At 40.7% G+C, this 12,396-nt stretch overlaps 1 protein-coding gene across 1 annotated transcript in view; it reads right to left on the reverse strand.

Annotated features, from left to right (window-relative positions):
* Positions 1-732: 732 nt before the first annotated feature.
* colq (collagen-like tail subunit (single strand of homotrimer) of asymmetric acetylcholinesterase) overlaps positions 733-12,396 on the reverse strand; it is a 66,666-nt gene continuing 55,002 nt past the window's right edge. The window contains exons 12-17 of the mRNA XM_078428584.1: positions 8,179-8,275; positions 7,477-7,616; positions 6,724-6,843; positions 4,462-4,582; positions 2,282-2,384; positions 733-1,791 (exon numbers count right to left, since the gene is read on the reverse strand). Coding sequence (XP_078284710.1) covers positions 1,722-1,791; positions 2,282-2,384; positions 4,462-4,582; positions 6,724-6,843; positions 7,477-7,616; positions 8,179-8,275 — 651 coding nt within the window. The 3' untranslated portion in view covers positions 733-1,721. The remainder of the gene's footprint in view (positions 1,792-2,281; positions 2,385-4,461; positions 4,583-6,723; positions 6,844-7,476; positions 7,617-8,178; positions 8,276-12,396) is intronic.

Here is a 12,396-nt window from a genome sequence, read left to right on the forward strand (position 1 = left end):
ATAACATTTTTGTTGTTATTGCAAGTTAAACATAGTAAAGGTCGTGTGCAACATTGTTTACTAGAGTATCATTGCACAAGGGGAAATGACTGTGCAGGAGAAAGCAGCAACAGTCAGATCTGTGGCACCAGATCTGGCTCTGAGGCAAACCATGGCAGTGTGAAGTCAGACAGACTATCGTGACAGGAGACTTTATATGTTAAGGGGATAAACAGGAGATTCTGTGGCTGCTAAAGCTGGACTCCATGTGGGTGTTGTGCGTTCCTTGTGCTAGGGCCCTGGATGTCTGTGAGCAGCTACAGAACATTCTCATGGCGAAGGGTGAGCAGCCAAATTCTATTCTCCAGCTAAATGAGTAGCACACCAGACAGCAAATTAATTAAGTTTTGTTTAATTAATATTGATCATACATTCCAGTACCTTGGACATGCGCGATACATGAAATGCAACAATATTTTCCAAGAAAGAAACAACCATTCTTTAATTTACTTTGTCCTTCTTACTATATACATTTCCTGTGGCTTCTATCCGTCCATTGTCAGATTATTGTCATCTACATCTCATGCATTTTATCTAATCGGTGTTCTTACTCCGTGGGTAGGATCCACCTCAGACTGCAAGGCATTTGTTTTCTGATATATGTCACTAATTGAAAATGCTCATGGAGGGTGGAAGGAAACGATTGTGCATCATTCTTCCTGCACCTGCAATGAAAACTCCAAATATCCCAAACACATCAAACAGTGTAAGAAAATATAAATACAAGATGAAGGGAGATGAAAGCCAATGCTATACTCCGGCATGAGATATTTTGATGAATAAATAACACATTCAATTGAACATCTACTTTGCTTATGTTCAACTTAAACGTTGTATGTTCTTCTTTACCTCTGCCAGTCTATATTCAATCAAACTTTGAACCTTTTATATGTATCACGTGTCACAGTCCTGAATCAGTTGTGAGTTGTCAACCATTTGGTTCATTTTGAAGATTTCTACCATTATTAGTTGCTAGTGAGGAGAGACATCGAAGCATTAGACAAGAGTGGGCATGAGGCATGCCTCTTAAGGAAATAGACCTTATTTGACGGTAGACAATCTACAGCATTTAAGGCATGGAAGAAAGCTGCTGTAATTGAAGCCGCTGTACATAATCTTCATGCAAATGCAGTAAATAGCATTTCACAGTTTGGTAACTGAATTCTTGACATTTTCAGTATTTTACTGTGATACCACAATGCAAGGATTCAGTGGGGTTTGTCCTTGAGTAAACATAGGTATAAAACTACAGTAGTCTTTAACAGTGCACAGTTGAGGTATGGTAGTACTGACTTCGGTCTCTTGTGGAACAATATCTTCCTGTTTATGTTTCTGCCTGAGAATTGTGAATTAACATGGATAAACAGTCTTCGGATGTGACATCCAAAAAAGTAAATATAGGTATGTGTATACTTTGACAGTCTTGGGGGAAAGCAAACATCATCCTTTTTGTAGCTTTGTTGTTGGTGTTGGTTATATTTTAAGACTAAATGCGATGGTCCTAATTCTCATCCAGATAATCACTTGAAATAAATTTGACTATCTAACAGCCTTTCAGCTGCTGGATATGGGTGCACTGAACAGAAGTTGAGTTTGTGCATCCCAATCCTGTTGGTTCTGTGAAGCACCAGGTGAACATACTGTATTGCAGTGAGATGTATTCTAGCAGAGAGTTCTTTGATTCATGTGAAATAACGACAGTTCGTAGAGTCAATGTAACAATAGGAAGTGCACTTCAATTCTCCATAAGACCTAAAGAAAAAGGACACAAAGAGTTATTGTACAATAATGGAGTCCATTCCAAAAAAATCTCTGCTGGACAATGAAATGCTCAACTAGTATCCATAGCTAAAAATAAGTCAAGAAAAAGACAAAATTGGTCCAACTGTCATCTGAAGGGAAAGAGAAAGAATGAAACATTATTTTGCCAGTGACCTTTTGCCAGAGGAAGAGTGAAATGTTGCTGTTCATTTCCCTATGTCAGATTTGTAGATTTCCTGTTTGGTTTATAGAGTAGTTTGAGGAGAGACCTAGTTGCAGGTGTCTTATTTGAAGGTATTCCTCATTGCAGATTCTAACAAAAGAGGAAAAGCATAGTGCATGAATACATTGAAAAAAATCCTTGGGTAAAAAGACAAAACATACATGTTCCATCTCAGAACTCATGAAGGAAAATGATTCACGCTTGCTTCAGTATGTTAGGCTTTGTGGGGATCATCATGAGACCATTAGGTGAACTTACCCAGGAAGGTAGGTTTTGCATGTTTGGTAACCAAAATCTTTCCCATCGCATTCTTCAAGTCCCCTCTGCAAATATCCATCTCCACAAATGGCTTGCTTACAATCTGCAACAATACAGCAATGGAGTAATTGAATGATCAGAATATTATACATTAAAATAAATATATTTATAGTGAATTATATCTAAAAGTATTGTGTCATGCAAGGCATCATGCACAATATGATCCAACATAATAAAACAATTATCACAAGGGAAGACCAGGAATTGTATGCTCCACAAGTTCTGCAAAATTCCCTTAGTGCTGCCGACATGCAAACACAAAGTGGTGCCCACAACTGTCTGAGAATGGCCTATGAAGTCTGGCACAGCAAACCCACCAGTTTGCTGGACAGGACCACCAAAGCAAAATATTTATAACCATTTTTCTTAGACTGCCCCCAACCTCTGTCAACCCTTTGGTTCCCCACAGATTGAAAACTGAAATCTCACTGCCACTATTCTCCACCAATCTTTAGCTTGATACATTTTGTACTCTTTCCCCACTGATCTCAAGGCCAACCCTCTCCACCACCTATCAATCTCTAAACAGATCTGATCCAACCTCACACAGCAATCCCTGGGCCAAAGTGTCCATCCTTTACCAATTTCTTGCCTGACCCTCTCCAACCATTGGCCTACACCTTCAGACAATCCCTCTGCTTTAAGCTGACCTTCTCTATCTCCCACCAATCCTCACAGATTCCCCCCAAGCTCCAAACTCCCTCAATTGCTAACCCACTCCAGTGAGCACCCCACAAAAGCACATCTTGCCTGACCCTGCTCCCTGCTTCAGATTGCAAATATCAAAAACCTGCTGATTGATAATCTGATCTATCCCTCCACCCTGATTTCTAACTTGCCCTTGCTGCCTACAGTAGGCAACATAAGCTCCCTTTCCCAAACTAACTCTTGAGATTCCTATGTTCCTTAACTGAATCCTGACCCTCTCCGAACCCTAGCCATGACACCCGTCCATCCATTTCCCCAGATGTAAACCTGGACCTGCACCAGCTTGCCTTTGTTCATTCTGCCATGAATTGAGTACTTTGAGCAGCAAAAGTGGGAAAGGGCTATTTTGAGGCAGTCAACACCTTGTATTTTTGTGGTCCAGGTCCTTCTAGTTCTTGACCCTTGAGCAAGATTACCATTGTCTCGCCATTCACTGGTAAATTAGTATATCTTTCCAGCTGCCAAGAGCTTTTCAGCATTATTTCTTATTAATTCATATGATCATCCCACATCTCCCCTGTCAGGTTCTCTCAGTGCCCATGTAGTTGGCTGGTGTGGAGCCCAGAAACAGATGGTGAATTGATTTTTACATTTGAATATCTTGGGACCTATTTTCCCACACATCCTTCTGGGAAATAAATTACAGTGAGCTAGGAAGAAAAGGGGTCATTGCATTGCCCTAGGATTTCTGAGCTTCACTGGCATGGGACAGAATCAGACTTGCATCTGGGGAAGTTTCAGACCAATTAGTTCAATAAAGATAAGGCTGGCCTCTATATTTTCTCCATGTACAGCTTGCTAGCTGGTGCAATGCCATGAGGTCTGAAGGTGCAATGTTGTTATAGTTCTTCAACCATATTTGCCCCACTTTGACAGAAGTCATTAGGACAAGCTGAAAATTATACCTCGGCCTCCTCTTCAATTGTTAGATCATACTCACCTCAATTGCCATATCAAATTAGAAGGGTCAACCCAAAACGTCACCTACTCCATTTCACCAGAGATGCAGTCTGACCCCCTGAGTTACTCCAACGTTTTGTGTCTATCATCATATTAGGAACTATTGGATAAAGACCCATGGATTACATTCACATGAAGGATCCAGTCTGCTGACTTTCCTGCCTGACAGATCTCTCCATTGCCAAGCCTTGACAGAGGACAGGACTGCATCAAGATGGCCCTTGAGCCACTTAAATGGACTCAGATAGGAGATCCAGGCAATTCCAGGACTAGACACGCTTGGCCATCTTAGGTTTGTTAATCATGCCCTGTGGCTGCACCAGAAGTTCAGGAAAATCATCCTAATCCAGCTTGAGTTTTCCTTTGCTGAATGCAGTATTAAAACAAAATAATCCACGTTTTTATTTCAAATGAATGTTTTAGGGAACGGGCATTTTTACAAGCTAACATACATATACAGCTATCAGTGACTATCTTGTTGCCATCATCACATTCTTCTCCATTTTCCACTTGAACTATTCCATCTCCACAGAATCCTGCTGGATGTTGAGGCATTCGTTGGATCGGGGTCATCTATATGGAAGTAAAATACACAAGTTAGGATTGGTATGTGCGGTAATATTGTCACTATTCTTATTTTCTGTAGTGGTTTGGTTGGCTTGGTTTTTCTTGGTTTGGTTGGCTCCGGGATTATGGAATGAGGTCAGCATGTCCTGCATTACAGCTGATAGAAGGTGTCACAAAATGTTGGAGTAACTCAGCAGGTCAGGCAACATCGAGGAGAGAGGGAATGGGTGACGTTTCGGGTCGAGACCCTTCTTCAGACTGAAGAAGGGTCTCGACCCAAAACGTCACCCATTCCCTCTCTCCTAGATGCTGCCTGACCTGCTGAGTTACTACAGCATTTTGTGATACCTTCGATTTGTACCAGCATCTGTAGTTATTTTCATGCACAGCTGATAGAAACTCATTTGAGACACTCACAGCAAATCTTTAAGTAACTGTACATAAAGAAAGATGGGTATTGAAGCAATGATGAACACTCTAGGACAAGCAATCAAAATTCTTAATTAAAGAGGTGTTTTAAGCATCTTAAACTTTAGGGTGATCATTTTAGAGCACTGGATTGAACCCTATTCCTCCCTGCATTAACCTTTCTGATTTGAAGCCAGGACCAACCCGGGATTGATCTGACTCAAATGTTTCTTCACCGAGTCAATAAGCTACATGATTTGTGACTGCACTTTGCAACAGGTAAGCTAAACATGGCACACCTGGCTCTATCTTGTTCCCTTCACCAATAACAAAAGAATGGTGGGAAATGAAAAGAACAATGCTTCAAATGGCGAAAGGGATGGACAGAGTCATTGAGTCATACAGCACAGAAACAGGTCCTGTGGCCCAATTCTTCCATGCCGACCAGAATGCCCATCTACGCTTATCCTATTTACCTGCATTTGATCCAAAATCTCTTGATACTGTTCCTATTCATATACCTGTCCAAATGTCTTAAATATTGTTACAGTGCCAGCCTCAACTATTTTCTCTGACAGCTTGTTCCATATATCCACCACCATATTTGTGAGAAAACTGACACTAAGGTTCCTATTAAATCTTTTCCCTCTCATCTTAAACCCACATCCTCTTATTCTTGATTCTCCAACCTTGGGAAAAAAGATATGAGAATTCATCCTATCTATACTCTTCCATGATGATATACATCTCTATAAGATCATCCCTTTAGTCTCCTGCGCTCCAAAGAATAAAGTCCCAACCTGCCTAATCCTATAGCTCAGGCCCTTGAGTCCTGGCAACATCCTTGTAAATCTTCTCTGCACAATTTCCAGCTTAATGCTATCTTTCCTATAGCACGGTGACCAAAGAGGAACACAATACTTCAAGTGCAGCTTCACCAATGTCTTATACAACTGCATCATAATGTTCTAACGTCTCTATTCAATGCCCTTACAGATAAAGACCAGCATGCCAAAATCCTTCTTCACCACCCTGTTCACCTGCGATGTCAGATTCAGGGAACTATATACTTGTACTTCCTGGTTCCTCTGTTCTACAATATTCCCCCCTGTTCACTGTGAAATCTTATACTGGTTTGATGCCCCAAAATGCACCTGGCACTAGTATGATGAAAAAGTCAATATGTTATCTTTAATCATTAAAATGCTCTCATAAAATGTAACATGTTTTTATCTTAACATTTGTGCAGACCAGTAGATGGCATTCTGCTATGACTAACTATGCTGACTGCAGGTCCAGCAGTGCTGCGAGAGATAGTAGGTGAAGACTGCTTTGAGGAGTGATCTTATAGAGGTGCAAAAAACTCATAAATAGGGTGAATGCACAGAGTCTTTTACCCAGGGTAGGGGAACCAAAAACCAGAGGACATAGATTTAAGGTGAGAGGGACAAGGTTTAATAGGAACCCAAGGGGCAACTTTTTTACTTAGAGGGTGGCAGCTATATGGAACAAGCTGTCAAATGAAGTTGTTGAGGCAGGCAATATAACAGCATTTAAAAGACACTTGGACAGGTACTTGGATAGGAAAGCTTCAGAGGGACATGGGCCAAACACTGGAAAATGGGACTAACTTAAAAGGGGCATCTTGGTCAGCAAGAATGGAGAGGAGAAATATTTTTCAATTATATTATTGCCTTATATTCTGAAGCGAAAGATCAAAGGAATTAAAATCTCCCTACCTGAATTGGCAGCCATCCCACTGTGTCCCTGAAGTACAATGACTTTTGATCTCTTCGGAAGGCCAGCGCATTTTCAGTGTTCAATTGCTCCAGCTCTTCTTCACTGTCTACAACAAATATCTAAGAGGAAGAAAAGACTTCTCCTCAGGTCATTTTTTTCATTTCTTTGTTACAATAGTTTTAAGTAGTTCAGGATGGAAGCAGTCTGATTGAAATAAGTAGCAAAGAAACTTTAAAAAAATGCATGCACTTTATGTAGGCTCAGATCTAATATAATGGATATGCATTACATTATTTATGGACCAGCATGATTTGTTGCAATTAACCATTAGTTCAGCTTAATTCTTTAAAAAAACCTATTCCTAGATCCATGATGAAAGTAACTAATTACGAAAATACAGTCTGAAGAAGGGTTCCAACCCAAAAACTCACCTAACCATGTTCTCCAGAGATGCTGCCTAACCCACTGCGTTACTTCATCACTTTGTGTCTTTTTTTGTAAACCAACATCTGCAGTTCCTTATTTCTACATAACTAATTACTCTCCCATCTTTATCTGCATTAATACATTCAGCTAAGAGGTTCAAATCACTATCAACACAATCCCACATCCAATAATGTCCAATTAATTTACATGTATACATACATTAAATATGTTTCACACAGAATTCGAATTGAGGGCTTGGATCAAGGTGAACTGTCAAATATTTTTGTAATGTAAAATTAGGATTTCCACCTTGAAAGTAGACTTACTGCTGGGACTTGCGGAGGGTTGATCAAAGATGGGAGTTCATTATAGGTTGGGTTGCCTACTGTTTGAGGAAGATTGCAGTAACATCTCCCAACTGTCCCTGGGAGTCCTCTTTCACCCTTTGGTCCAACCATTAAACGGCCTTTAAATGATAAAAATGACAGTTAATACTTAATAATGGAAAGGAAACTAAAGGCAGGGAAGGTAGGCAAGAATGAATGAACAGTGAGAAAAAGACGAATAGAAAGTTAAAGCAAAAAGTAATGCAAAACTTACTCTTTTTTTAACATTCTCAATTAAAACATAAAGGAATGACACTCCATGTTGGACGTGGTCATTTTTCAGTGCCAGAGAGGTTATTTGGTATTAATTTGTGCTCAAATAAACAAGAAACATTTCTGTGGTGAGTTTAACTTGGATCCACTGTCCAATGTCAAAGACTCAATGTCTTTTGATGGTGAAATAGACCAGACTGAGTGGGCAGTGCCAACTGGGCAGCCAGTTCTAGGAAAGCAGACATTCAGCATTTGTATAATTTTATCTCAGTTGGCAATTTGTAGATATTTGAGTTTAATTAACTATTTTGTCTATTACCATGTGCTTCACTGTTATTTTGCCTGGTAAACCCCAAGTGATATCTTCTCATTCCTTTAAACAATGGTACTCTTTTCCTGTTCAATAATGTACAGGAATGAGTTTCTCACCTGATCCAGATCTCCCAGGAGGACCAGGAAGACCAGAAGATCCTGGTGGACCTGTAGGTCCCATAATTCCAGCAGGACCAATGTCCCCTTTTAGTCCCTAAAAAAAACAACACCTTAATGTAGACAAAACACACCTTTTAGACAACAGATTAAATAGGTTTCAATGAATATGTTAAATCTTCTTCAGATAATATCAGACATTACATACAATCATAGAGTCATACAGCAGAGAAATAGGTTCTCTGGCCCATATTGCTCATGCCGATCAAGATGTCTACAATAGCCCATCTGCCTGTGTTTAGCCCATATCCATTTAAACCTTCCCTATCCATCTACCTGCCCAAATGTCTTTTAAATTCTGTTATAGTACCACAGCATTTTTATTTTATGTTTGCTTCCAACATGGTTTATATCACAGAAGTGATTTAAGAAGACTAGCTCTTGGTTCAATAGAAATATGAATGGTTGGGAAAACATGTATAGCTCAAATGCACCAATCAGGTTAGGTACGGCTATAAAATACTCCTGACTGTTTTGGAGATCAGTATACAAAATCAAGGAATAGATGACTTAATTTGATTTTAGGGAATCATCAGAAACATGGTCATAAGAAATGTAATCACGGATGTGCAAAGATCATATAGATCAATATGGGTTTGCTAGAACATTTAGTGCTCGTGTATATAGAACGGCTCAGAAACAGCAAGATGGCCATGTCACAATGCCAATGATTTGCAATGTATAAGGGATGAAAGGTCTTGAGTCTTCAATTAATTTCTACAAAGAGAAAGAGTCATAGTGTCATGCAGTGTGGAAACAGGCCCATCGGCTCAACCTGCTCATGCCAACCAACATGTCCCAACTATATATTAGTCGCACCTGCCTGCATTTGACCCATATCCCTCTATTCTATCCATGTACTGTGATAGTATGCGCCCAACTACCTCCTCTAGCAGCTTGTTCCATATACCTAGCATCCTTTGTGTAAAAACGTTGCCCCTCAGGTTCCTATAAAATCTTTCCCCTTTCACTTTAAACCTGTCCTCTGGTTCTTGATTCCCCTATTCTGCATAAAAGACTGCATTCACCCTATCTTTTTCTCTCATGATTTTATACACTTCTATTAGATCACCCCACATCCTCCTGCACTCAAATGAATAAAGTCCTTGCCTGCTCACTCTCTCCTACAGCTCAGGCCCTCAAGTCCTGGCAACATCCCCATAAATCTTCCCTGCACCCTTTCCAACTTAACACCAAAACTGAAAACAAAACTCTAAATGTAGCTCACTAATGTCTTGTGTAACTGTAACATGATCTCCCAATGTCTGTACTCAATACTCTGTCTGTTGAAGGCCAATGTCACAAGCCTTCTTGACCACCTTATCTACCTGTGACTCCACTTTCAAAGAACTATGTACCTGCACTCCTAGATCCCTCTGCTCTACAACAGTTCCCAGAGCCATTCACTGTGTAGGTCCTGCCCATGTTAGACGTCCCAAAATGCAACATCTCGCACTTCTCTGCATTAAATTCCACCAACCATTCCTCTGCCCTGCTGCCCAACTGATCAAGATCCTGCTGCAATTTTTGACAACCATCTACAATACCACCCACTTTAGTGTCATCAGCAATCTTGCGAACCACACCTTGTATGTTCTCATCCAAATCATTGATATGGATGACAAACAGCAATGGTCCTAGCAACAAACCTTGAGGCACACCACTAGTCACAAGCTTCCAGTCTGAAAAACAACCTTCCACCATCACCCTCTGCTTCTTTCCATGAAGCCATTTTTAAAAATCTAATCAGCTATCTCTCCTTGGATACCAAGCAATCTAACCGTCCAGAACAGCCTATCATGTGGAACCGTCAAATGCCTTGCTCTAATCCATGTATACAGTGACTACACCTCTGCCCTCAGCAACCTTTTTGGTCACATCTTCAAAAAACTTAATAAGATTTGTGAATCATGATCTGTCACATACAAAACCATGTTGACTATCCCTACACAGCCCTTGTTGATCTAAAAGCACATATATCTTATCCCTCAGAATACTGTTGAATAACTTTTCAACCACAGGTGTTAAGACTCACTGACTATAAGTTCCAAGGCTTTTCCCTGCAGCCCTTCTTAAAGCAAGGCACAATATTTGCCACCCTCCAGTCTTCCAGCACCTCACCCATATTTAATGATGACTCATAAATCTCTGCTGGGGCACCTGCAATTTCCTCTCCAGCTTCCCAGTGTCCTGGGATATATCCAATCAGGCCCATGAGATTTGTATGCCTTCATACACATTAGGATCTTCAGCACTTCCTCGACCGTAATACTGACTGCCGTCATGACACTTCCATTGACTGCCCAGATTCCCTGGTCCTCATGTCTTTTTCCACAGTAAAAACAGAGGACAAATACTCAGTGAGGACCTTGCCCATCTCCTGTGGCTCCACACAGAGTTGACCACTTTGATTCCTGAGGGGCCCCATTCTCTCTCTGGTTTCCCTTTTCCCCTTAATGTACTTGTAAAATCTCTGGGATAATCATTAATATCATTTGCCAGAGGTATACCCTGTCCCTTTTTTGCTTTCCTGATCTCTTTTTTAAGTGCTCCTCAGTTCCAGAAACTCCTCCAGGGATATGCTTGATCTCAGCTGCCAGTACCTGTCCCATGCCTCCTTCTTATTAATGACCAGAGCCTCAATTTCTCTCATCAAAAGATCTTGTCAAGTACAAATATATCACGGCTAACTCAGCACCCAGGACATTTATATACTCCCTACATCTCATCAGTTAGCTAAAAGAAAAATTGATATGCCACACAGAAAGGAAGTATAAAATAATCGGACAACAGTTCAATGCAACTGCAACACAAGGAATAAAGTACTTTAAAGTACCGTGCTATTACTTTGTATATTCTCTTGATATACTTTCATTAACCAGAAAAATAAAACATTGCCCTCTGAAAGGCAAACAAAGTAGATGACTCATGAGCTAATTACTGTTAGTGCTTCCTACAGTATGAAGATTACGACAATGTTGGCCTTTCTTGCAACTGGTAGTGCCTGGTGGACAATCATACTAGGTTTTCATGAATCAGAGTGGTGTGCACCTAATTCATTGCAACCTCCAAATGACCCTATAACTCTCATGGATAATTCTGGAACCTTGCCAAGCCAACTGCTGCGAGAGAGCTGTTGCTTGGTAAATTACTTGATGCAAATTCGGTGCTCACGGTGTCATCTGTTTTATCTTTCCCACCTGTTGTTTCACTGCTATGCTTCCACTTTCAGCTGACACACCACGGCTTTAGGACGGTAAGCCTCTCTGTTTTATTCCCCTTGTTCTTTGTTCCACAGATAATTAATTGTTTAACATCAGATCCAACCAGAAATTAAAGGTCCCCCTTTAAAAATCACACAGAATGATCAACCTGTTTGATCAAACTTAAGACCTCTGAGCCTGAGGGCTTATCGCACCAACATTTTCTAGGAGCGGGGGGGTTTAACGTTAATTTTTTCACAGGGCAATGCCTATGGAAAGTGAAATTCTTGAAGAACATGGTTGCTGTCATCACTGCAGTTGCAGACAGAGGTGCAGAGTCAAACCTGGATGGCTCTGCATGGCATAGGTCAGCCCAGAGCTTTCTTTAACTTAATCACACCCGACTTCCTTCAGGTGGCAGCAGCAGGCATCACTTCAGATGATCCACATGCTCATGCTGGGTCTAACCCCTGCATCCAATGCCAGGGTCTGAGCTGGTGGCTGGAAGTATTAAAATTAAATTACAACTCGTCATTGTCTTCTCTGCTCTCAGTGTTTAGCGAGTGCTTAGTATGTCCTTGACTATTTGAAAGATGAAAGATGCCCAAAGCTATCTTACACCATCTGCATCTTGTGAAAAGGTTGTGAGATTAAGGGAGATACCTCTATGCCAATCATCACCAGTTTGTTTACTTCTAGGCTGCTAAATCAATGTACACTGTGTCCCTAGCTGTGTCTGTGTGTGTATGTATGTGTGCTGTGAGATGAACCAGAGAGCTTGAAGTAATGGTAAGGCTAAGGATTAATTGCATGTTGTAAGCAATGCCAGTGGGATTCTTGTATGCAGATGTGATTTATTGATTTGTTCACTGATGGAGCTTGAAGAAATGCATTCTTGTAGAATTGCTTTCACATCCTAGTAGCTCTGCTCCTTCCACTGACCCCCAGAGGGACT

This window comes from Rhinoraja longicauda, chromosome 2 (genome assembly GCF_053455715.1).
Source record: "Rhinoraja longicauda isolate Sanriku21f chromosome 2, sRhiLon1.1, whole genome shotgun sequence".
Taxonomy (NCBI): Eukaryota; Metazoa; Chordata; class Chondrichthyes; order Rajiformes; family Arhynchobatidae; genus Rhinoraja; species Rhinoraja longicauda.